Below are 24,444 nucleotides of genomic sequence, written 5' to 3'. Positions count from 1 at the left end.
GTGAACTTGGGATGCTTCTAGGGATGGTTCCAACTCCCTCCTCTGGCACTGTCCTTCACTGGGCAGCGGAAACTGCGGGAGCAGAGGGAGAGGGAGTCCAGCAAAAGATCTCTTTTAAGGTTCAGGAAGAGCTGAGATAGGAGACTTCTGTCATGCCAGACATTTCCCAGTTTGGATTCCATGGACTGAGGCTACTCTGGTGGAGGAACAGAATGGCATAGAGCTCAAACAGCAAGAGACCTGCCAATGATATTAGAGCTTCAGTTCCTCCAGTATCAAAGCATTTGGCTGCCAAATGCTTAATGACTCTGCACCAATTCCAGGTTACACTTCCCAAGCCCTTGATAAGGCTCAGAGCATGGCTGTCTTTGCCAAGAAGGAACACTCGACTCCTGAATGGGCTTCCCCTTCCCACCTTTTACATCCCCTGTTATTGTTTACCAGGGAAAAAAATATGATGGCAAATCTCTCAATCCTTGGAGCTGGTGAGATGCTTGTGTTTCTGAAGGCATGGACTGCCACAGCACACAAACACAACAGGCACTACAAGGCAGAGTGCTACCACAGCTGCAGCCTGGAAGTGCCAACATCCTGAGCACAGCTCAGCCTTGACTCCTAACAGGCACCCAACAGTCCTCTGCATCCAGTGCCACTCATCAAAGCATGGCTCCTAGTCCAGATCAGCCCAGATACTCAGAGTTCTATATGGAAAAAGTATCTACAAAATCCATTTAGGGCTGCACAAGCCAGGCAGCCTAGCAGAGCTGCAGCCTTTGGTCAGGAGTTGGTCCTTGTTGAAGTGCTGGGAGCAAGGCTAAGCACAGCCAGTTGCTTTTGCAGAAAAACAGAGCAACTTGGAAAGCATCTGTTGCTGAGGGGTTTGAATGTGTTCCTAGAATAAACTAGTAGAGAAGAGCCTGAGGAATTAATTACTCAAGGAAAACAGACATTCCCAAAGAGATACCTCCAGAGAAGAAAACTTGTAGGAAATGCTAAACAAGGATCTCTTTCCTTGTATTTCTCACCAACTGCATAACACCTGGGAAAATCAACCAGGAGGGGAAAATATATAGCAATGGAAGACAAAAGAGGATTACAGTCTGATTGCAGTCACAAACCCAAGACAGCATCATTTACTGGTTCCACAAGGCTGGAGGCATAAGTGAATTTGTTTAGTTTTTCAGCCCTCAGTGCACTTTTAACGAGCCAGAGCTTGTGATGATAGTTAAACCCAAATTGCATCAAGAGCATTTAACAGTTTCAAACTTGCCTAGTATACGCAATGGGTTCAGACACACTGACTCTCTGATCAAGAATCCAGATTCAGCACAAATGATTTAGTACACTGGATTAGTCTCAAGTGTAATGACTAACTCTGAGAAACTTCACACTATTTTTAAATCTCCCTTGTCAGGGCAGAACCTGGAAATTAAATGAGAACGTCAGAGACATTTATCCCAAAGAGAAAAATCAAACAGGAATACCTTACAGCTTCCAAGGGTAGCTGTGACAGGCTAGTGCCACCTGGTGGGAAACTTTTCTCCATCCCCCTTCCTCAGCTTTCTGTTCCAACTTCCCAGAGGCAAAACAAAGGGAGCAGCAACCAGTTTAACACCAAAAAGGAAGAAAGGGCTGGGTACCTCTTCCAACTACTCAGACCTAGAGATTATCTTACGGGTATAGGCCAGTCAGAAGCTTCTCAGTTACTGCACAGCTGAGCCTGACTGCATGGAGCATGAAAGAAGAGTGTGTAGACCAACACCACCACTGCACAATAATCTCTGCTCATTATTGAGCTGGTTTACAGATAACCAGGAAGCTTAAGATGAGAGGTAACACATCTCCATATAGAAATATATAGGTTACTGTAACATAGCCCCTCTGGAAAGATGTTTGCCTATTAACAGCTCCAGTTCCTCACACTGTATCTCCCCAATTTGGCAAGATTAATTATGTCTACATGCAGCACCCAGGAAGACACAGTTGACCACCAGTAGAAACAACTTCACATAAGATATATTTATTTTTATTCATTTAACACAGAGAAGACAGCTGCATTGAACGGATTCAGCTTGCCCGTGGTGCCCAAGACATTCAGTGCCAGAGGGAACCTGTTACAGTCCACAACTTCATTATTTCCAACCTTCAGGCAACACATCCTAGAGACGGACCCAGTACATGGCACTGCGGATGCGGTTGTAATCAAAGAGCTGTTCAATGGGACCTAAGTGAACAGGAGTAAAGTCACTTGTTAGTAAAGTAACTTGATAGTTAAATATCCCTGTACAGTTTCTCATAGTCTTTAAAGCAGATGGTGGCAGAGCAGCCTGTGCTTGCAATCCATAGCAGGTCTGCAAAAACCAGGCAACTACAGCTCAAACCTGCATCGGGAAAACCAGCAGATACCAGCTCCTGACAGAGTGTTTTTTCACACTGCTCCACAATGCTCAGTACAGCTCCCCATACAGGTATCAAATACAGGGAGCCACCAAGTCATTTCAACATTTCAACTTCCTGCTCAAATACTGTCTCTCTTTTCCAAGCTGCTCCACTTTGAAGGCCAGAGGAAACAGCTGCAAGAAGGAGGGGAATTCTCAACAGACAGGAAGGAGGCAGCAGAGCTGAGCTGCTTAGGCAGGTTTTCTGAGAGGAATTTGTCCTTGGCCAGACAGACATGCCAGAGCAGCACAGGAGAATCAGGTCCCTTCACTTCCCTTACATAAACCACCCTGACCCAAGGGTAAGGACACCTGGCAGACGTGCTGGGCCCACACCCAGCTACAGGACTCCCAGTCTTAGTCACAGCTCCGCAGCAGCCAGAGGTGGGAGGACAGCCAGCAGCTCACTGCCACTGTATCTCCATCACCTGCAAGTCTGATCTCATGGCAAATGTTCCTTGGCACACCTCATGTGCAGAGGCAGGAGGACACCACTAATGAACCAGAATGGCTTAAGGAGTCAGGACAGACACATGAGGACTGCCTGCAAATCTCACTTGGCTCTTGGCCCTGCCTTGTTTTTCAAATGTGTGCTGATTGTCACCTACTACTCACCCACTGCTGCAATTGCCGGGCATTTGTCGTAAATGTATTTACTGCAGACATCTCTCACCATTCTTGCATCAACAGCCTAATAAAGATCAAACAAGCAATTAATGACTCTGCCAGCAGATCTACACTTCTCAAAGTTGCAAGTTACTGTTGCCATTACATATCAAGATCATTAAAAGATACAATCAGACCCTTGGGGCCATCTGCACCAACAGCCCAGCTCTGCCTGCAAGAATGGCTAACATCCCTACACATGCATTCTCCCATGAGTACAGAAGAGAAGGCCAAAATTGGAAGTCTTCTGAGGGATAAAGTAGCTGCAGAAATTACAAAAACTAGGCGTGGGACACCACTAGGAAAACAGGTTGTGTCGCTTAACACAATTGTATGCCCTCTTTCTGGGATGGACTGACTCCAGCCACAGGATACACTGTGTCTAAGTCAGAGATTCTGACAGTTACATCACCATCAGCAGGATAACCACCTGGACTCCAAGCAGTCTGATTAAGGGATAAGTAAGCCATGTGTTACTGCAGCAGACTAAGGCCAGACAGTGCTGACACCAATCATGCTCAGATATTCTAGCCAAAACAAATGGATACCTACAGAAATCCTGGCATCCCACTCCTCCAGAGGGATACGGCGTCCGTAGTGCAAGAGATGGCTTCCAATATTCTCACACACTCGTGTGGTACCTGGATGTTGAAAATATTGCATGGTCAGTGCAGCAAGAAGCCTTCCAGAATTGCACAGCTTGGTCATCAGCCAAAGCACAAAGTAAAAACTCTAAGCATTAAACCCTCTGCTAACAAAGCACAGTCCTAATTCCCACTCTAGGCAGCTCCAGCAGGAGCTAAGCAATACACAGATTACTTTACTCGTTTCCAAAGTGTTACAGCCAAGGCAGACCAGTTTGAGGGTCTCAATTCTTAGATCACCAGGCAGTATGCCACTCCTAGGAGCATAGCAGGCTGGGGTCAGCTGCTTTGACAACATGGCGGGAGAAGGGTGGAGCAGGCAAACGGCCTGCCAGCAGAACTGCAATTTCTAGCACAGGAAAACCCCAAGCAGAAACCCTCTGAAAGCTGCACCGTGGTCAAAACAGTAATAAACCAGATCATACCATCCAGCTGAGCCACCATGGCATTTCGCAGATAGTTCTTGGCTCTTGTCACCTCTGACTCTGTGGTACTAGTGCACAAACGCATCCTGGAGAAGACATGGAAAGACCACAAAAGCTCTTAAAGATCTTTGCTTCCTCAGACAGAAAGTGAATTCCTCCCTTTCCCCAGCCTCCTCAAAAATAAGCTGCTATCAACACTGCTTGTCCTGCAGGCTGATATTCATCCTTGATCTTCACAGAGCAGCGAAGAACTGGGGAGCACTGAGCAGCAGGAGGCAAGAGCTCCAGCACACAGGCAGGGGATTCAGCCAGCAGGATGCACACTGAGTTACACTCAGAGGTTCAGCAGGCCTGGTGCTGGCTCTGGCTTGCCCAGAAGCACAAGCTGTGCACTGCCCTATCACAGGAGAAGGAAGGCATGCCATTCCCATGCATGGCAAGCTGCTATAGTAACTGATGCTGAAAGAACAAGACAGCTGCACAGTGTGTTTGGACTCCAGCTGCTACATCCCTTTTTCTCCTGCCAATGGCCACGTCTCTGGGGCAAGGGCTCACTCCACCTGCTCCACACAGAATGGCTTGTAGCTCAGATGTAGCCTTGAATCATTACTGGTTCATGGACACAGTAAGATGGACAGCCAGAAGGCTCCCAAACACTGGCAGGATTCCAGCAGCAGGTCATTCATCAGCCACAACACAAGAGCCTGAGCAGCAGGAACTCCGCCTGCTTTGCTCAGGCTTAACAAGACAATGGAGATAAGTCTCTTGGGCACCTAGGAAAGCCTTGTCTAAGGAATGATCTCACTTGTATATAAAAAACCCCAAAGCCTTGGTGCTAATACTTGAAAGCGTGAACAAAAGACCTGAGGAGCCCTAAGGTATTAAAACAGCTCCTCAAAAGCAACATCCGTAGAGATTTACAGAAACCACTTACAGGATCATTTAACCAGAATGCAAGTTACCAAGAAGTTCATAAAGAGACACAACTCTTTGTAAACTTAATATGCTTCCCCAGCAGCTCAGTCTCCCATAAGAGGCTCAGATCTTGAACAGCAACTTGTGCCAAAGTTGTACTTACCACTCTCCCTGAGCACAAAACATCATATCATCTATGGACAGAGGGTCAGAAACAAAATGGAAACCGAAGAGGCCGGTGTCAGAGTAGGAGGTGTTGAATGGCTCAAAACTGTGGCAGAGATTATGCTCCACAGCAAGCGTAGCCAGCCTGCTAGACTGATTCTGTAAATAAGGAGATGCTGTCAGCCATTTCACTTCCAGATTCCTCACAGCTTAAATTCTTTCCCACTGAGCTGTTTTCACAAAGACCATAGACAAGACAGAGCAGAACACTTTACTGAAGGAGAGTTTAATTTAGAGCCTTCATGTGGTCAACAGATGAGAAGCACTGCTGGAAAAGCCACAGACAATGGCCTAGGATTCCATCCAGCAGAACCATTTCCTTTCCCAGCTGAAGATGAAAAGCTGGTATGCACCACCGTAGGAGTGGGAAAAAAATGGGAAGGACAAGGTCTCCCAGCAGCAGTGGCTAGCAGAGATATACAGGCCAGACAGATTTCAGACGATAATGGATACAATACTGAGGTTTTAAACAAATTCCATTTGCTCTGCAGGGGTAAGACAAGCTTGCATCAGGAGGCTGTAGAGTATTCTGTCCTGCTTCCACCACCATCCTCACCAAGTAGTTAGTTGTGAGTGTGGGAATAAGCTGCTGAGAATTCACCAGCTACACCCCTTCCACAAAAAGTTCAGTTCATTTGCCAGCATCACCTCTCAAGAGCTGTCCTGGATTAGCCTTGATTACACTTCTATTCTACTTTCCAGGCTTCTAACCCCTTCACAGCTGGAAGTTAACCACAACAACTTCCCTAAAGCACAGCCACCTAGGGTCTCCATAACACTTCACATGAAAAGGCTCCAGGTTCTCCCTGTTGCTCTCCCAAAACTCTTACCTTCCCACCTCCAAAAGTGCGGTCGTAGCGCCCTATGATAGCATTAGCCACATTGAGGACCACGTTGTCTGGATCAGCCCATCCTGGTCCCTCCACAGCAAGAGCAATATGGGCAAGGGGCAGAGCATCATCTCTGGCACGGATCTGGAAAATCATCAAGTGGGGGAGAACTGCATGAACACTGTGATCTGTCTGCAGCCTGCTGCAACGCCAGGCTGACAAACTGGGGCACTTGATGTTATTCCAGTAAAATGAAAGAATCCCAGGCAGAACTGAGCACAAAACAGCTGTTCTGATATGAGTTTTGCAGCAGATCATATGAGCAACAGTCTCACATTCCTAATGGATTTGGGTCCCATTTAAAACCCAACACGTGGCAATAAGCCCCAAGAACAGAACATGGGAGCACTACCAAGATGGTGCATCATCAGCTTCTCGAGACACACAGGCTTTTCCACTGAGAAGCAGCTGTACTTGGTTTCACATTCATTCTGCTGATGGACAACAGCTGCTTGTTTTGATGGGGACCAAAACAACTTTACCTCACTCCCTGTGAAGCGACAGCGTGGGAGGGCAGGCACAGAATCCCCCTTGTATGAAAAAGATGCCCCAGTAAAGTGCTGCTTAGCTGCATCTACCAGTTCTCTGTGGGAAATACCTGGCAATGACAAAGAGTGAGATCTCCAGTTTTAAAACAGACTAGTTTACAAAATTATCTGATTTTGCATTAATGATGTGAGACAAGTCTGATCACGTGCTTGGAAATACCAAGGCTTCCCAGGATTACAAGGACCTAGAACTTACCTCCAGCAGCTGCCAGGACCATACGAGGTGCCTTGAAGTGAGTATCAACATATGAAGCCAGATCTGCTCGAGTCAGCTTCCTGGAAAGAACATAGAGACTCAGAACATCAGCATCTCCAACTCTGGAGGAATGAGAGGCTTAGGAGAGTCAAATTCACAGTGCAGAGACAGCAGGGATTGTCTTTATTGTGGGGCAACAATGCTTTTTAGAAGCAAGACTGCACTGTATACTGTGTCTGCCCTGTGCTCTAACTCTAGAACACAAAGAACAGGAACCAGCAGCTAAGATGGAGAGTTAAAGCCAGACTTCAATACAGACTGCAGAGTACTGAACTCAGTCATGGAGCTAACACAAGGCCACTGCTTTAATGAGCACCCCTAGCTCTCTAATTTTTCTAACAAACTGAGAAGTATGGGAGAGGGTTCAACCTGTCCCTTCCAGCCTCAGGAAGGGCCAGCATGAGGTGGTTCTAAGGAATGTGTGCAGCATTACACTTTCACCAGTGCCAGTGGGGAAAACACAGAGCACAAGGAGAAGCCTATGGGCTCAGATCACCTCCATGTACACACTGTGCAGTCATCACACCAGGAAGCAGCAGTCATGCACCTCATGGACTGCACCCCTAGGCTGTGCACCACATCCAGCCTGTTGCTCACTTGATGTTCTCTGTGGTCCCTTCAACGGTGTGGGCCAGTGCAGTCCCCTGGTAAGCAGTGGCATGAAGGTAATCAAAGGTGACATCTGCCAGGTTGCTGTCCATTTCCTTCAACTCCTGAAGGATGATGCCACGCTCCCTCTCGATGTGAGAATCCTCCAGCGCACAGTTCTGCACAAGGTCACTCAGAAGCTCTACAACTGCAACACAATTCCAATGTTAGCATCCCACTGCCTGACTGCTACCCAGTGCTGCTGAAAGGAGACACACAGGAGTGAGCAAAAACCATGCTGGGGGAGGGCATGTGACATAACAGAACTGAGTGCTACCCGTTCCCAAAGCATCTGGGAGGAACAAACACTGGTTTACCAAGAAGTCTCCAAATCAGCTTGCCAAGCACCCCTGCCAGCACAGTTCAGGCAACATGTGCGGAAGATTAAGTATGTCAGAAGCAGGGACTCTTCCAGATACACAATGAATCCTTACAAAGAGTTTGTAATGCCTACAGCACAGCCCATGTCTACAGTAAGGCCCCTACTCAAATCACTGCCTCTGCCCAAAACCAACCCAGAGAAGGGAGCACATGGCAGTACAGAGCATGAAGAGCACCTTGAGGAGCTGCACGGAGGACTCCTCACACAGCAGCTGTCACTGACCTCAGCTAAGCTCCATAAAACAACCACAAATTAGTGAATCCCTCCCATCTTCCCTCCTGGCAATACAGTGCAGCCCAACATAACTAAAACTCTTGGTTTAGGGGCACACAAACATACAGTCTTGAAGCACCACATCACTGCACTGTTCTCTTCAACTACCAACCAGAACCTCTAATTTACTGCTCAGCTTCAACTTCAATCCCTGGTTTATTGGTAGAAAAGATGCTTGGGGGTGAGAAACAGAAGCAAATGCACTTACTTAACCTCCCAACCAGACTTTGCCCCTGGCCATCCTACCTTTGGGCATATCCTTGGACAAGGCTTTTATGTAGAAGGCAGTTTGCTCACGGGAGGTGTACCCGTTCAGGTGAGCACCCAGACTTTCCACCTCCTTCTCAAAGGCCGAGCCAGGACGGTTCTTTGTGCCCTAAAGGAAACCAGATAAACTTAATTACTAAATGAACAAACTTCCCTTTAGGTCAGAATTAAAGCAATGAAAATAACAATAAAGACCTTAAGAAATAAAAACTGTCATATGATCCATAAAAGCCATGGGCAGGTGCACAGGGCAAGAGATTTAATACTTGGCGTATTTCCTCTAGATAAAAAATGACTGAGGTGTATTTTGAAAGACTAACACAAGCTTTCAATAAAGCTTGTGTTTATTGAAACACAGTAAAGCTGCTTGTAAAAATAAAGGCTGTCATCACCACTAACCAACAAAAACTCAGCAGAGTAGGAGACAACCTATGCTGGGACAACAGTGGTTGAACAGCACATCCCTGGAAGTAAACCAAGAACAAACCCAAACCAAAAACAAGCAAGTTTCTAGGTATCCAAGCAATGATACATAGAAGACAAACAGAAGGAGAAGACTACTTCTAATACAGGGCCCATCTCATAAGGAGCTAGCCAGATGCTGTAGTTGCCTATGAAGGCACAAGTTGAACTTGAGTCATCAAGTCCCAGGCTTAGATGCTTTCTGCCCTGTTCAGCAGACACCTGCCAAATTTGAAAAGCAAGAATTGTAGCCTCTGAACTTTGCTAGACCAGTAAGAAAAGCAAAGAAAAATAAATGGCTAAAGGAAATACTGCTTTGAACTCTCTGGGCTAACCTGAGAAAATACGCTTTATAACACAGTGCTCTCTCTATGTGTGTAACACTCGTTAATTAAAACATTTTTTCCTTTCAGACTAAAAATCAGCAAATAGTAAGTAAGAGTTATTTTTAATTAATGCATGCTTGGAAGTTGCTGCACATTCAACCAATGAGCACCACATGGGCTAGATGCCTTTTCAGACTTATGTTTATACTGTGTGCAAAGACTCTAGGACTCAGATGACCTGATTTACACCCTCTTTCAACAGCCACAGCCTCCAAAACAAGAGGACAATGTATGGACAGAATATTCAGGGCAGCTCTGTGCAGACCTAGCACACATCCTTACCTTAAAAGCCAAGTGTTCCATAAAGAAACCAGCCCCGTTGGTCTTTGCATCTTCATAGCGGCTCCCAGCCTCGATCCACAAACCCACCTGCCAGCAAAATCAGCGAGTGCCAACTTTAGAGAAGAAAACAGTCAGCATCCTAATGACACAAACATAACAGCAGGGACAAGAAGTCTGGTCCACAAACACTACACTACACAAAATGTACATTCTTGTACATACTTTGGCTTTTTCTCTCTCAGCTTCACCAAATCTGGTTTTGTCAGACAGGTAACTTTTACTGATCACTTACTGGTCATATGAAAACTGTAAGGCTGAGCACTTGTCTAAAGACAGTACAACACCAGTCTGGCCCTCCTGCTGCTATATTAATCCCACCTATTCACAAAGAGAAGCAGTGGCGTCTCTGTCAAAAGCGCTGGTTCACACAGGGGTCTGTCCCTTTTGGAAGACCAGCTGCAGACTAGGCAAGGCCGACTGATTCAAATGAGCCCCGAACTGATGTTAAATTTACCGTGCAGGTTGGATGATTGGACTCCTCTGAGGCTACACGGAGGCCGTTCTCCAGGGTAGTGACCTGGGTCTCAGGGATATTCTGGAGTGTCTGGGCATAGGTGGCAGCACCTCGCTTCCTTGTCGAAGTCAATAAAGCTGCCTGTAAAAATAAAGGCTGTCATCACTACTAACAGACTGTTCTCCTCGACAGGGCCGGGAACTCAGAGGTTTGAAGTGGGAAACTCCATGGAAAAGCCGCACGAAGCTGTCGCAGCCCAGTACCGGGGCGGACAGCGGCTCGGCGACAAGCCCCGCACTGGGTGACACTGGCAGTCACCAATGCTCCCGGTCCGCACCGGGTCCCGGGGGCTCCCACGGCCACCGCCGCCCGGCCCGCACCGCCCGCCGCGTCCCCATGACCTTCCCGGCCTGGGCACAGGCGGGGCCCAGCAGCCACTCCGCACTGAGGGCCGCCCGCGGCCCGGCCGGGCTCCCCCCCGCGCTGCCCCCGCGGGGCGCGGTGACTCACGGAGGGGCGCGGGCCCCACAGCAGCGCCCGCCCAGCCGCGCTCCCCGCCCGGCACACTGAGCGCGCCGCCATCTTGCTCCGCCGCAGCCCGAGCGACAGAGCCACCGCAGTGCGCCTGCGCAGCGCGGGGCACGGCCAGCGCCGTAAGCGCGCGCAGACTGGGCGGGCAGGCGAGCGCGCCCCCTGGTGGCGGGAGGGCACGGGCCTGGGGGCGAGTACGGGACAGCCCGGGATGGGGGTCCCGGGAGATGGGGGCCCCGGGAGATGGGGGTCCCGGGAGATGGGGGCCCCGGGAGATGGGGGCCCCGGGAGATGGGGGCCCCGGGATGGGGGGCCTGGGAGATGGGGGTCCCGGGATGGGGGGCCCGGGAGATGGGGGCCCCGGGATGGGGGCCCCGGGAGATGGGGGCCCCGGGAGATGGGGTGCTGGAAATTGGGGTCCCGGGAATGGGGAACCTGGAAAATGGCAGGGACAGGTTCTAAGGAATTTGGGTCTCGGAATGAGCATTCTGGGAATAGGGATCCAAGAGAATGGATATCCAGAAATGGGCATCCTGGGCATTCTCAGAGGGGGGAATGAGAGCACAAGAGTACATTTCTCGATTCTGATGGACTGTTTTTAAGGATGCATCCAGCAGAACCAGCATGGCTCAGTAGTTAGGCATATAAGTCACTCTGCCCAATGGCATAACAAGGTGTTGACAATGGAGAATTCCTCAGTGCAAATTTTAGAGTTAGCTGCTATTCAATATGCCTTTCAATTGTTTACACACGAACCACTTAATACTGTAACTGATTCTACATATGCTGCTAATGTGATCTTTCACTTAGAATCTTCCTGTTAACGATATGTCAATAATCCACTTTCATTTACAGAGTTACAGACATTGTAGATTTTGATTAACAGTTGACAGCATGACTTTTACATGCTGCATATTCAGTCTCATACAGGCTTGCCTGCCCCTATTGCGGATGTCAATAATTATGCAGATATCACTGTTATGCCAGGTGTTGTACCAAATGCTTTTGTACAGGCCGAACTGTCTCCTGACTTTCACCTGAATGCTCGCTCTTTACTCAAACGTATGTTCACCCACCTGCAGGGAGGCCATTCCCAGCAGGGCCGGGGTGCAGCCAGGTGGTCTGGCCTAAAAGTACCATCATGGAGGAAAGGGCATTGAAACCAACCCTGAGAAACACCACGCAGCTTTATTCATGATGCCAGCCCACTGCTGGGAACGGGAACCCTGTGGCCCCTCCACTGCCCCCCAAGCCATGTCCTGGCCTGGTGGGGCAGGCCTGTGCTGGGGCAGTGTGGGGGCACCAGGCAGCCCCTCGGCGTGACAGCCAGGAGCAGCTCCGTGCAGCAGCAGCCCCATCACAGCAGGCTCGTGGACAGGGCAGGGCCACAGCACTCAGAGTCCAGAGGGGATGGTGGGGATCAGGGCATCTGAGCTCCAGGGTGGGTGAGTTGGTGCCATCAGGGTGTCAAAGCCTTCCTTGCCTGCCCGGCTCTTGGGGGAGATGTCTTCCTCTTGAGGGCTACATTCTGGTGCTGTGGTCCACCTAAGAGGGGCAGACAGGAGGGCTTGGTGTGGCTGCCCTCTCCATCACCGTGCTGGGGACAGCAAGGCTAGGTGCTCACCGAGGCCTGCTGCCGCTCCCTGCTGATGTGCACCACGGCATCATGCACCGAGGGGAAGAAGAAGTGCTTGGTGATGGCTGAACTGAAGAAGTTGCCCCGCTCCAGCTGGGCCAGGACGGATACTGTGTGGAGGAATAAGTATCTAAAATGATGGCACCTAGCTGAGCCCCCCACCACCCACCTGGAGCAGCCTCCTCCCGCCTCCTGTGTTGTGGGGGACACCAGGGTCACCACCAGGGACCCAGCTTCGAGGCTCAAATTAGATCCAAGGGACAACCTGCAGCACCTGTCTCCTGGGAAAACCCTGGGGATGGGAGCACCATGGGGAACACCCCCCAGGCTATCAGCTGTGTGCCAAAGGGCTGGCCATGTCTGGCCAGGGCTCATGACTCTGCAGATCCCCCTCACCCGAGCAGCTGGCAATGAAGACATCCACTTCTATCTCATGGAAATCCCTGAAGATCTGCAAATGGGAAAAAACATTTTACCCAGGAAGAGGGATGGGCAGCAGCCACCAGGGCACCCCACAGGGCCCCAGAGACACCCTCATCGAGGCTGCTGTCCTGCCTGCTCCCCAGGCCCTTACATTCTTCAGGATCTTGATGGAGACTGTGTCTACGAAGCTGACAGGGCTGAAGTCCAAGATGACGGCGTGGAAGGTGGGCTGGGGCAGCCCTAGGCTGTGCAGGGTGGGCTCTGAGGGTGTAGTGCTCTCTCCCGCATTCAGCTCAATCACTGACAGGCCTGGACCATCCTCTGCATTCTGGGGAAGGGAAGGAGACCTGGTGTCATTGCTCCAGGGTTGGCAGCACCATGGTCATGGTAGTGTTCCCCTGGGCTCACCTTGGTGAGGCTCTTTGGCTGTATGAGGGCACAGGCAGTGTGTGGCCCTGGGAGTGTGTGCCTCTCACATCTTCACCCACTTCTGGGCTCTTTTCAGATGAGTCAAAATCCACCCCTCTCCCCAGCACCACTCTGCAGAGTGCAGGCTCACTAGCTGGCACCAGGCCAGCCTTTGCTCTTGCTCTTAATTCCAATTATCTTGCCAAAGGGTTAATGACTTGGCAGCTCCAACACACAATCATTAACAGCCCCACTTTCCCACTGACCTTGGGTGTGACACTGTGACCCAGTTAAATCCCAGTGCCTTTCTCACTCATTTGCCCTAAACTGAGCTGGGAACCGCATGGACCACCAAATTCCACCAGTGCACTGACAGAAGCATCAGAGCCAGGGCGGGAATAGGTGCAGGATGTCACTGGAGGGGTGAAAGCACCTTTTTCCTCTTTGCTTTTTCCTTCTCCAGTTTCTTCTGCTGTTTCTTCAGCTTCTTGAGGGCCTTCTTCTTCTTCTCAATCAGGCGGTCCACATCAATGCCACTCTGCAAAGCAATGTGGCCCTCTGTCCCCAGCTGCCCCAACACCACACTGTTGCTGGCAGGCAGGAGACACAGGAAGCACTCTGAGGCTGGTGCCTCTCCTACCTTTTTCTTCAGGGCCTCAGCGTACAGCTCCACGTTGGCAAAATAGATGGTGGAGGAAGAGCGGAAGATCTTCACGCCAGGGACCTCCTGTGCCTGGGGGCCGATGGGGAGGGTGCTACCCCAGGGATGGAGCCATCTGCCCCCTTCCCTCCCCCCACCAAGACACTCCCAGCCCCTTTTTCCAGGGAGCCACTACTGGGGATGCTTTGATCTGAGCCCCCATTGCAGGCAGCTCTTCCCCACCCCTGGTGCTGTTACCATCTCGTATTCCACTACATCCCTGTAGACATCGGTGTCGGAGATGCGCCCCAGGATGGAGTAGTGGGGGCTGCAGGGAGCAGAGCAAAGGTCTGAGGTCACCACAGGCCCCTCCTGCCCTTGGGATGTGACACCAGCCCCAGCCCTGGAGTACTCACAGCTGGGTACGGAAGATGACCGTGAGCAACCCAAAGGCCACCGAGGCCGCCAGGCCGATATCCAAGTTCAGCAGGAGGGTGGCTATGAATGTCACAATCCAGACCAGCTGGAGAGGGGACACAGTCAGCTGCAGCACAGTCTCTCCACTGGCACTCACAGTCCTTAGAGAGGGTAGAGAAATCCTCTCCAGGAGCAAGAGCACAGCCCCAGGTCTGGCCTTACCAAGTCCACCTTGTTGGACTTCCAGAGACTGCTGAGGTCACTGAACTGCTTGAACATGCCCTTGAGGTTGACAATGATGATGGCAGATAAGATGGCCTAGGAGAGAAATCTCTGAAGCTCTGAGGAAGTTGAGTACAAATCTGGGAGTAGCTGTTTGCTGTTCCCCTACCATATCACCATGCCATGGGACAGGCACAGGTGTGGGATGTGACACAGAGGCTGTGGGACTAGATGTACCTTGGGCAGGTCCCGGAAGAGCTCTCCAATCTTCAGAATGGTCACCAGGATGACCAGGGATGCGATGACACCAGCTACCTGTGCAGAAGGAGAGTGGGAAGCGAGGTGAGCCCCCACTGCTTGCTGTGATTCCTGCTCCTGGTTCCTCCCTGGGGAGGGAGGCAGCACTGCCCAGACCCACCTGGCTGTTTCCCCCTGTGCTCTCCTGTACCAGGCTCCTTGACATGGAGCAGCTGATGGCAAAACACTGGAAGAAGCCTCCCAGGAAGTTGCAGAGGCCCAGTGCAATCAGCTCCTGCAGGGACAGAGCAGTGGCAGGGGAGCACATGCTTTCATCTGGCTACAAGAAGGGCAAGATTAGCTTTCACCCAGGGTAGGGGCCCTGTGCCTCAGAGCATCACCTGGTTGCTGTCCACTTTGTAGCCATGTTTCAGGGCAAAGATTTTGCCCAGGGAGATGCAGATGGCGTAGCCTACCACAGCAATGGCAAAGGCATTGCCTGCCACCTGCCCAAAGTAGCTGAAGTTAGGGGCCACAGGTGCCTTCAACCTACATTCAGGAGAGAGACGGGGCTCAAACAGGGGTGCTGTGGGCATCACGGTGCCCTGGCACAGTCCCCTTCACCATCAGGCCCTGCTCACCCGCTGGGGATGTTGCCCACCACGGAGATACCAAACTTGTCATTCAGGTTGACCCCATAGGAGATGCCAGTGGAAACGATGATCTAGGAGAGAATGACTGGAGTGAGGCAGGGTCCACAGGGACTGTGGTAGAGGAAGAGGAGGATGACACAACAAGTGCCCTGGAGCTGCACTTGCTAAGAAACCCCATCCCACCTCCCCCCACCCTGAAGGGGACAGGGATACACCAGGGATTCCTGGCTGCATCCCCACAGGAGGCTGGGGCAGCTCTGTGTACCGTGATAAGCTCGATGGGGATGGGCATGGGCAATTTGGCAGCAAACTTGTGGTTGAGCTCTTTCACAATCAAGATGGCCACCATGGCAATGATGGCAGTCACCAGGGTGCCCACATTGGTGTCTGGCAGCTTCTTGCAGAGATCAATGACAGTCTAGAGAACACAGGAGGAGGGAATGTGTTCAGGAAAGCAGATACCTCCCCAGCAGGTTTTTGGAGGCCTCTATGTGCCCCACAGGTGAGCACCAGGGGTCTCTGGGTGCCAGCAAGCCCCCACTCACCACAAACAGTGAGAGCGGCCCTGAGCTCTCACCCTGGGAAACTCCAAAAACATTTTTGAGCTGAGAGACGAGGACATGCACAGAGGCAGCAGTAGTGTAGCCACGCACCAGCGGGTCTGAGAGGTAGGTCACCACAAATCCAAACTGCAGGAGGCCCAGGGCCACCTGGAAGAAGAGATGGCAGAAATGACCCACAGGTTATGGTCTCCTGTTCTCTGCTACACTAGGCTGGGACCACCTTACCTGGAAGATACCCGTCAGGACAGTGATGGTGGCCACCAGCTCCACCCTGGCAGCGTCGCGCAGTTCCTCATTGACCGTTGCATTGCTGCCATTGACGGACTCCAGGAAGTTCTCGCTGGGCACCAGGGATTCTGTCAAGCTCCCAATCATGACAGAGATGACAGCAAAGGGACCTGAGAATGGATAGAGTGTGGGCAGGGAGACCAAGGTGGGCACCAGGACCTCTCTGAGAGGACCTCTTAAAGGCTCAGCTCCTCTCTCCTTAGGCCAGGCTCAAAGCACACACATTATACTTTGGCTCTGGCTTGGCCATCCCCCTTCTTGGTGGAGCAAAGTAAAGGCAAGAAAAGTTCCCCCAACTGCTGATGTGGTAATGCTGTGCCATGGGACATCCTTGCTCCCTCCCCACCATTGCTGTGCAAGCACATGCTTCCTCAGCTCACCCACGGAGTTGTGCCTTGACGTTCCGAAGAAGAAGTAGAGGAAGACGGGGTAAAAGGAGGAGTAGAGACCCGTGACTGGTGGCAGCCCAGCCAGCAGCGCATAGGCAAGCCCTAGAAGGTGGAGCAGGGAGAAATGTCACCAATAGCCAACCCCTGGCCACCCCACCTGTGGGAAGCCCCTGGTAGCCTGGGCATGGCATCACTCACCCTGGGGCAGGTGCATGATGCCCACACTGAAGCCCGAGAGAATGTCTCCCAGGAGCCAGTCCTTGATGGGGTAGCGGGGCATCCAGCGCAGGAAGGGCAGGAAGCGGAACAGCAGGGACTTGGCAGCAGAGCCTGAGCATCTGGCAGGGAGGGAGCAGGTGCTGAAGTTGAGCACAAGTGCAGGGGGACTTGGGGACATCAGTGAGGGTGGATGGGGCCCCATGGGAAGCAGAGGGATCTGTAGGACCATCAGCTCCATCCACTGGAGCCTGCTGTCCCTCCAGGCAGGACAGAGTGTAGACATGGGTATTTGGGCATAGGGAAATGAACCCCCAGGTCTGCAGCTTCCTGTGGTGATAGGGCTGGGGTGCAGAATGCCTGGCAAGGTCCAGGCACATCCCGCTGGCCACATGGTCTTACCTGGTCTTGCGGAGACAGCCACGCAGAGAGGGCTTGGTGGGAGGTTTCCTCTTCGCCACCTCCTCCAGTTCAGCCTCACTCAGCACCTCGCGGGGCGCTCGGTGGCTCAGGGCCATCTCTGCTGCCATGCCCACCTGGCTCTCCGGAATGCCAGTCCACTGCAAGGACACAGGGGACAGCTCAGCCACATTCCCACGGCCAGGGGCAGCCAGCACCGCACCCACCCTGAAGCCCCTCCTCCAGCTCCACTTGCCCACGGGACCATCCCATCCTGGCCAGGTGGGCAGGAATGGCCCTGAGGATAGGCACGAGCCGAGTTTTGGGAGTCCTGAAGCAGCAGCAGTGGTTCAAAAAAATGGAGAGCAGTAGGCAGTCAGCAAGTGGGCAGGGAGGGAACTGAGGCTTTGGCAATCGGTGCTCCCCACTTTTGCCCCACAGAAGCCCCATCCACCCCACTGGAATGCACAGGTGGGGTCTGCCAGCAGAGCTGCCTCGTGGGGGGCTCCCCCTCCACCTGCCCATGCAGGACCCACCTCGGTGCCAACCACCTTCCCCTCCGTGTTCTGCAGCAAGGCAGGGCAGTGGGCCAATAGAGCTGCTGAGCAGAGCCCCAGCCATCCCACAGCCTCATCTGTAGACTTTGTCCCTTTACACATGAGGGGAGCAGGAATGTGAAACCCCGGCAAATGTCACAGCTCGCCATCCCTCCAACAGTGCCCTCCCTCGACCCCTGCAGTGCAGAGCAGGATGAGCCTGTGAGCAGAGGAGCTGAGCTGGGCTGAGGTCTCACCCTTCACAGGGCTGGGATGGTGGGACTAGGAATCCCTGTACAAGTCCACAGCTTGTCCTTGCTCAGGGCTCACTCTGAGAGCTGCACCATCATGCCAGGCCCACCCAGCTGGTGTCCTGCTCAGTCTCAAAGCGCTCATGCACTTGCAGTTGGACCCATGATCCCCTTGCTGGGTGCCCTGCCCAGTCCTAAGATGCTCATCACCCACTTGCAAATGGACCCACAGTTCCCTCCTTGAGTGCCTGGGGCTGTGCCAGCCTGAGTCCCTGTGTTACCCCCAGCCCTCCCACTTGTTGTGCTCAAATTGGTCAGGAGCCACCAGTCAGGCTCTGCTTCCTCCTGTTTATTAAAACCAGGCAATGAGCTCTGAGAGACACTGTTCCCTTCCTCCTGCCCTGCCCCGCTTCCAGCCCCACGGATGCACAACACCCACCATGCTCCCCTTGGTGCCCTGGTGTGCTGGGCTCCCCAGCTGTGGCAGCCCCAGCACTGTCACCACTATGCCCAGAGCCATCCCATTCTGTCTACTACAGCCTCAGCTCCTGGTCTACAGCCATATCCAGGATGCTGCCATACCTGACCACCCATGCCACATGCAAGGCAGGGGGCTTCTTACCTCTGGGCACAACCTGGTGCCCAACCTCCTGCCAAGAGTTCATCCCCAGGGCACTGCTGTGCCCCCATGGCTCCCATGGATGCCCACTCCCCAACCCATGTCCTGGAGGAGGAGTTTGACCAGGACAAGGAGGGTTACCTGCAGCCTCTGGTCATGGCATCCAGGGTATTTTCCCCATACCCTTGCTTACCTGCTGGAAACAGGTGTGCTATGCTCGGTGGACTATCCTGGTCTCACACAATTCACATGGACCCAGCTGTTATCTTGTTCCAAAGGTCCCCCGCGGGCACTAATAGTCCCATTGAACCCATCACAGCTCCCTGGGCTTTATCACAACCTAGAATTGGTTGCAGGAAATTTCTGAGTCACATTTGGCCCAGGCCCACGGGGACACGGCAGCGGAAATCCAGGCTCAAATGTCTGACTGGTAGCAAGGTGTGGTGTGAAGGCAGTGGGCAGGGCCAGGCATTAGAGAATCTTGGGTCCTCTGGATGGTGGGATGGGGCTGGGAAGCGGCAGCAGTGACATCTAGGACCTCAATCTCCAGAGTTGGAGCAACTTGTCTCTATCCCTGGTGCCTGGTGAGAGCAGCCAGTGGCCATCCTGTCTCTGTGGTGAGCACAACCCAGGTCCCACAGCTTTCAGTGAGGCTGAGCCTCTTCCCTCAACGCATCCCTGGCCCTCCCTGTCCACCCTCACGCCCATCAGTTGTCAAGTAAAGGCATCTCCAACACAGGCACCCACATAAGCAAGACTGCTGCCTCCATATTTACCCATTCCCCATTATTTATTTACTCCCCCAGCATGGAATGAGAGGCCATCACAGGGCTCCTGCTGGGAAGCAAATAGCACCCCGTGTCATTTATTGCCTCCTTATCACCGTTCCCTGTCCCCACCCATCCTTCCAGCACTCCAGCCCCTCACCTGCACCCCAGGCTGGTCACTCTGCCTGCGGCCCCTCCTCGCCACTCCAGCCCCTCCACCAGCTCTCCCTGGCCCTCACCCCCCAGCCACAGCCTCTGGAAGGGCTGCAGGACAGGACCCAGCTCCTGGCACTGCCAACGTGACTCCTGAAGGCCACCCTGAACTCAGCCCCCAGCAGCTCAGGGGACAGAGGGGTGACAATTGATGGTGACCCTTGCTCAGGGCGCTGTGGATCAATGCTGCCCTTTGCTCTCCTGCTGTATTTCCTCTTCAACAAAAGGGGAGGGACAGAGGGCACCCAAGATCACCCTCAGCCTCCCCTCCCCACACTTCCTTCTCCTCGCTGGCAGCCAGCTTGACCCTAATGAGGCCATGCAGCCTTTGGAAAATGGACCTTCTCCCCGCAGCCCAGGTCAGGCTGGGGGTGCTGGCAGCTGCCAGGCAGGAGCCCCACAGCTCACCACAGCCTCTGCGGCACTGCAGCCCTGCCAGCCAGGCCTGGAGCCACTGCACACCACCACAGCCAGCCCCAGCTCTGGGTGAACCAGCCTGGACACAGTGCAGTTCTATCACTTCACCTGAAGTCCCCATCCCCTGGTCACCTTGCCCCAGGCAGCCCAGGAACTGGCTGTGAGCTCCTGTCCAAGCCCCCTCCCAACATCACCTCAGGTGCTGCATCCAGAGCCCCAGCCATGGATCCCCAGCAGAGGGAGAGACAGCACAGAGGCCAGCACCATTTTATAGACTTTTATTTCCAAATCTGGCGCTTCCATTATACACTTTTACACAGCCAAAAGAGGGGGTGTGGGCATCTCCCCACTCCCTGCCAACAGAGTCAGGAGACAGAGAGAGGAAAAAAAACCCCAACCAAATCCCCCAAAGGAAAAAATCCAAACTCAAGGAGGATGCTCCCCAGAGCCCAGGTGACAGCACTACAATCAGGGACCAAACTGCAGACTGGTCTGCAAGAAGCAGATTCCTGCTTCTTGACTGGCCCAGCTCCGCAGGGATGGCCACCAGCTCTGCAGGGATGGCCACCAGCTCTGCTGCTCTCTTCTTTTTGGCACTTGACACTTGCTCTCCATTTGGCAGCAGCATAAAGAGCCCTGTGCCCAACTTGGCAGAAACATGGGTCCCACAGCACAGCTGGGACAGGATCCCAGGACTCTGGTGCTGGTACTGCACAGCTGGAGAGAAACTTGTAAACAAGCTTGTTTCCAAAGGCAAAGATGGGCAGTGTGGAGGTGCCCAGCTGTTCCCAGCATGTGGGGCCAGCAGGCTTTCCCTCTGCACACTGGTCCCAAATGGCATGTAAACAAGTCAGCAGGCCTTTCTCTCCTCATCCCTGGGAAAAGGATGACAGTGAGCCTGCCTCATCAGGGCTGTGCTGGGGACCCAGAGCCCTCCCAATCACCAGCCCTTCTGTTCCCTCCATACTCTCCCCACTGACTCGGGGAGGCAGCCAAGAGGCCTTGGCCTCCCTAGAGGCATGAGGACAGCAGCATGAGTCCTCTCCTGTAAACATGTCAGGCTGGGCTACAGTAAGATGCCATGGCAGTGTGGTAGTAAGGCAGTAAAGAGCACATGGTCATGCAGCCCCGAGAGCACCATGGGGGTGAAAGGGAACACGCTGGCCCTGCTGAGCCGAATGCCCTGGCCTGAGGCTGGGGTAGGCACAGAGGAGTGCCGTCTCACAGCACTGCCAGGGGGTCAGGCCCTGGGCTGAGCAGAGACACCATCTGGGTAACATGAATTTCCAGAGAGGGCAAAGTGCTGTTTATCTCCATCTCCCAAAAGTCAGGCCACTCTGAGCTGGGGTCCTCTGCTACTCAGGGGAGAGTAGGTGTACACAGAGCCCCCAGGGAACCAGCTAGATACAACTTGTGAGCAGTGCTGGACCCTGAAACTGAAGCCACATCATGCTCCTGTGGACTTGCCTCTGCAGAGCGAGGACTGGCTCTGGGAAAATCCAAGCCTGCTGCTAAGCAGGGCAAGGGTCATCCAGCTCCTTTACCAGACCTCCAAACCAACAGAGGTTTGTTCTGTAACATGCAGGTTAAAGAGCACAACACCCAGTGGGTAAAAACACAGTGCTCACTTGCTGAGCCAAGGAAACCAGCACTGACAAGAGTGGGACCATCCTGGTACAGGACAGGACTGCACAGCAGAGCTTGTCCCTTCCCAGCAGGTTCCTAGTGCCGAATTTGCTGCCCCATTCACATGTGCTCTCGCTGGCACACAGCCCCAGCTCACAGACAGGGGCAGCCCCAAGGGCTGGTCCCACAGCAGGGAGAGGGAAGCCTGGCTGCAGGGGGCTGAGGGACACCAGGCAGGCAGGTGGCACTGAGATGTCTGGAGCTGCACAGCAGGAGGGCGGAGGCAACAGGGCCAGCTGCCCTGCAGTAGGAATGGGACAAAGCAGTGCAAGCAAAGCCCTAAGGACTGCCTGGCACTATTTCTCCAGTCCACTGGGACTGTGGTTCTTGTAGCCCCAGGGAAACTGGCGAGGGGTTGTTGGTGAAACAAATGCTCCAGGTCCTGGGAACAGACCATCCGTAAAAATAACCATAGAAATTTCTCTTCTCTCTGATTACAAAGATACAAAAGGATAGAAAACCCTCCCTTGCCCCCATATCCTAGGCTCCATTTCTGTCCCCCTGGTGCTGCCCACCCTTCACACACACACAGGCACACTCCACACACAAACAGCTTGCAGAGAAAGAGCTTGGCCCCAGGGGGTCGGAGATGCCACCCTCACCCAGTACTACCTGTCACACCAGGCAGGTGATGGAGAGCATGGTGGCAGCTGAGAGCCTGGAGGCTCCTGGCAGTGGGTGGTGTGGGCTGCTGGCCCCTCAGCCCACAGGGCAGGGGAAAGCAGGGTTGGTTTTGGGCCTCTGACAACCATCAGTTCTGGCCCCTGCTCCATGGGGATACCAAACCTCAGCTGGCAGTGCCTGGCGAATGGCCCTGCTTCTTCCATCCCTCTTGCGGACAGTTCCGGCCCCTCAGGAATGGCCATCGTTTCTCGTTATTCTTCTCAGAGGAAAGAAAAACAGTGTTAATGGCATCTTTCCTGGGCTCCAGCATCCTTTCCCTGCTATGCCAGATGGGGACAGAGCAGAAAACCCCTCCTGTGTCAGGGCAGGAACAACTGTCTCAGAGTCCCTAAGATTAGGGAAAAGGGAAGGAGGGATGGGGTGGGGTGGAGTGGGAGCAGTCCCAGCAGGGAGCAGAGCTAGAGAGAAAGAAGTGACATACTGGAACAAGGTGCCCTGGGAGAGAAACATGGCTGGGGAAGGCAGGGCTTCCCTAGGACTTGGGCTCCCTCCTCTCCAGCCAGCCTGGCCCTTGCATACATCCATTGGGACTTAGAGCCAGCACTGACCAAGGGATCAGCCAGGAGGCCAGCCTAGCTGCACAGAGCTTCTTCCCTGAGTACCCACAGGCCACAAGCAAGGGCCATCATCTCTTGGGCAGAGAGGACAGACTCATACGCAGAGGCTTCTGCTTGTGCTGCACTACAAACATGTGGAGCTGTCACACCTGAGGCTTCTCCCTGCCCAGTCACTATGCAGGACCAGGAGACATCTGGCACTCACCCAGGGAGTTTACCCTTACACAGCCCTCTGCCTCCAAACTAAACCCCTTTGGGAAGAAGCCAGGCAGATGGACAATGCACAAGATCAGCTGAACAAGACCTGGCTGAGGAAGGAAGGAAAACACTTACTCTGAGTCTGGTGACAGCTCTGAAATGCTGTGGGAGGTGGCAGAGTGAGGTGTTGAGGGACACACTGCAGAGGGCGTTGAGGTCTGCATGGCAGAGGGGGTGGCGGTGGTCTGGGGGCCTGAAGGTGTGCTGGAAGATTGCACCGAGGACAGGATGGAGGAGTTAAAAGAAGCAAGGATGGAAGAAAGGATATCTAACTGTTCAGTGGAAGGATGTCGGCTGGGAATGGCCTCCAGGTTCTCCCTAGAATGCTGTCTCCTTGACAGCGGTTCTAGGCTTTCCCTAGACAGCTGCCTCCGAGACAGACTTCCCAGGTTGTCCTGCGAGGGCTGCCTGCTAGGCAGTGTGTCCAGAGGCTCTCTGGAATTAGATCTTCTGGACAAGAAGTCCAGCTGCTCCCTTGAAGCTTGTCTAGCTGATGCTAGCAGGTCCCTTGAAGGCTGTTTTCTAGAAAGCAAATCCAATTGCTCTCGAGAAGTATCCCGACTTGGCAACATGTCTATTCGGTCTCTGGACACTTGCCTACTTGGCAATGTGTTTAGCCACTCTCTAGAGACTTCTCTTACTGGCCCACAGTCTAGCTGCTCTCTTGACCCAAATCTGCAGGGTAAAGTGTCAAGGCAGTCTCTGGAGCCCTGCCTCCGGGGCAGCGTGTTCCTATGATCTCTCTGACTGGGCCTAGCAGTGAGTAGATCCAAGTTTTCCCTAGATGCATGTCTGCTTGGGATACTTTCCAGGTGTTCAGTAGACCCATGCCTGCTGGGGATAGTGTCCAGCTCCTCTCTGGACCCATGCCGACTGGGCACAGCTTCCAAGCACTCTCCTGAGTTGTGCCTGCTCAGCTGCTCCCGGGACATCTGTCTCCTCATCAGCATGTCAAGCTGCTCCCGGGATGAGTAGCGGCTGGCTGGCTGCGACAGACTGCCCGCCCCAGAGTAGATCCTGCCATAGGAGGCAGCGGGAACAGCCCTGTGACCCAGCGTGGACGTCTTGTACCACGTCAGCTCGTTGGTCATCCTGCCAACAGACGGCAAGCCCTGGAGAGTCGGAGGGTACTGGAGGCGGTTCTTCAAAATCCCTGCACCGGATAGAAAGAGAAGTCAAATATTTGCACAACAGCAAGGAGAACAGGAAAACA

The 24,444-nt window shown here is 53.1% G+C and overlaps 3 protein-coding genes across 7 annotated transcripts in view; all 3 read right to left on the bottom strand.

The window, feature by feature from the left end:
- Positions 1 to 2,004: 2,004 nt before the first annotated feature.
- LOC131582136 (cytochrome b-c1 complex subunit 1, mitochondrial) lies at positions 2,005 to 10,865 on the bottom strand. The gene is made up of 13 exons (XM_058845009.1): positions 10,732 to 10,865; positions 10,222 to 10,362; positions 9,708 to 9,794; positions 8,557 to 8,686; positions 7,605 to 7,803; positions 6,948 to 7,027; positions 6,686 to 6,801; positions 6,144 to 6,287; positions 5,252 to 5,412; positions 4,174 to 4,259; positions 3,657 to 3,745; positions 3,054 to 3,129; positions 2,005 to 2,224 (listed from the first exon to the last, which is right to left on the bottom strand). The coding sequence occupies exons 1-13, from the start codon at positions 10,801 to 10,803 to the stop codon at positions 2,160 to 2,162; spliced, it is 1,446 nt and encodes a 481-aa protein (XP_058700992.1). The 5' UTR covers positions 10,804 to 10,865; the 3' UTR covers positions 2,005 to 2,159.
- A 1,061-nt stretch (positions 10,866 to 11,926) lies between these two features.
- Positions 11,927 to 18,979, bottom strand: SLC26A6 (solute carrier family 26 member 6). 3 transcript variants are annotated; one of them, XM_058844924.1, is made up of 20 exons: positions 18,843 to 18,979; positions 17,247 to 17,404; positions 16,827 to 16,966; positions 16,620 to 16,730; positions 16,177 to 16,349; positions 15,934 to 16,098; positions 15,654 to 15,806; positions 15,377 to 15,459; positions 15,137 to 15,284; positions 14,917 to 15,030; positions 14,736 to 14,813; positions 14,499 to 14,594; positions 14,276 to 14,382; positions 14,118 to 14,187; positions 13,860 to 13,952; positions 13,653 to 13,757; positions 12,963 to 13,139; positions 12,785 to 12,839; positions 12,377 to 12,498; positions 11,927 to 12,297 (listed from the first exon to the last, which is right to left on the bottom strand). In XM_058844924.1, exons 2-20 carry the CDS (start codon positions 17,372 to 17,374, stop codon positions 12,274 to 12,276), a joined length of 2,142 nt encoding a protein of 713 aa, XP_058700907.1. In that variant the 5' UTR covers positions 17,375 to 17,404; positions 18,843 to 18,979; the 3' UTR covers positions 11,927 to 12,273. The 3 variants fall into 3 exon arrangements, with proteins under 3 accessions (XP_058700907.1, XP_058700908.1, XP_058700909.1); XM_058844925.1 differs by lacking the exon at positions 18,843 to 18,979 and adding an exon at positions 17,780 to 17,855; XM_058844926.1 differs by lacking the exon at positions 18,843 to 18,979 and adding an exon at positions 17,800 to 17,854 and having other exon boundaries at positions 17,247 to 17,405.
- Positions 18,980 to 20,308: 1,329 nt separating this feature from the next.
- CELSR3 (cadherin EGF LAG seven-pass G-type receptor 3) overlaps positions 20,309 to 24,444 on the bottom strand; it is a 31,438-nt gene continuing 27,302 nt past the window's right edge. For all 3 annotated transcript variants that reach the window (XM_058844921.1, XM_058844923.1, XM_058844922.1), the window contains 2 exons: positions 23,307 to 24,384; positions 20,309 to 22,612 (listed from right to left, as the gene is read on the bottom strand). In XM_058844921.1, the coding sequence (XP_058700904.1) occupies positions 22,585 to 22,612; positions 23,307 to 24,384 (1,106 nt within the window). In that variant the 3' untranslated portion in view covers positions 20,309 to 22,584. The remainder of the gene's footprint in view (positions 22,613 to 23,306; positions 24,385 to 24,444) is intronic.

The sequence above is a fragment of the Poecile atricapillus genome, chromosome 9 (genome assembly GCF_030490865.1).
Source record: "Poecile atricapillus isolate bPoeAtr1 chromosome 9, bPoeAtr1.hap1, whole genome shotgun sequence".
In the NCBI taxonomy this organism is placed as follows: Eukaryota; Metazoa; Chordata; class Aves; order Passeriformes; family Paridae; genus Poecile; species Poecile atricapillus.
The sequence above is the reverse complement of the archived record's forward strand: the minus strand, read 5'-3'. Positions and strand labels throughout refer to the sequence as shown.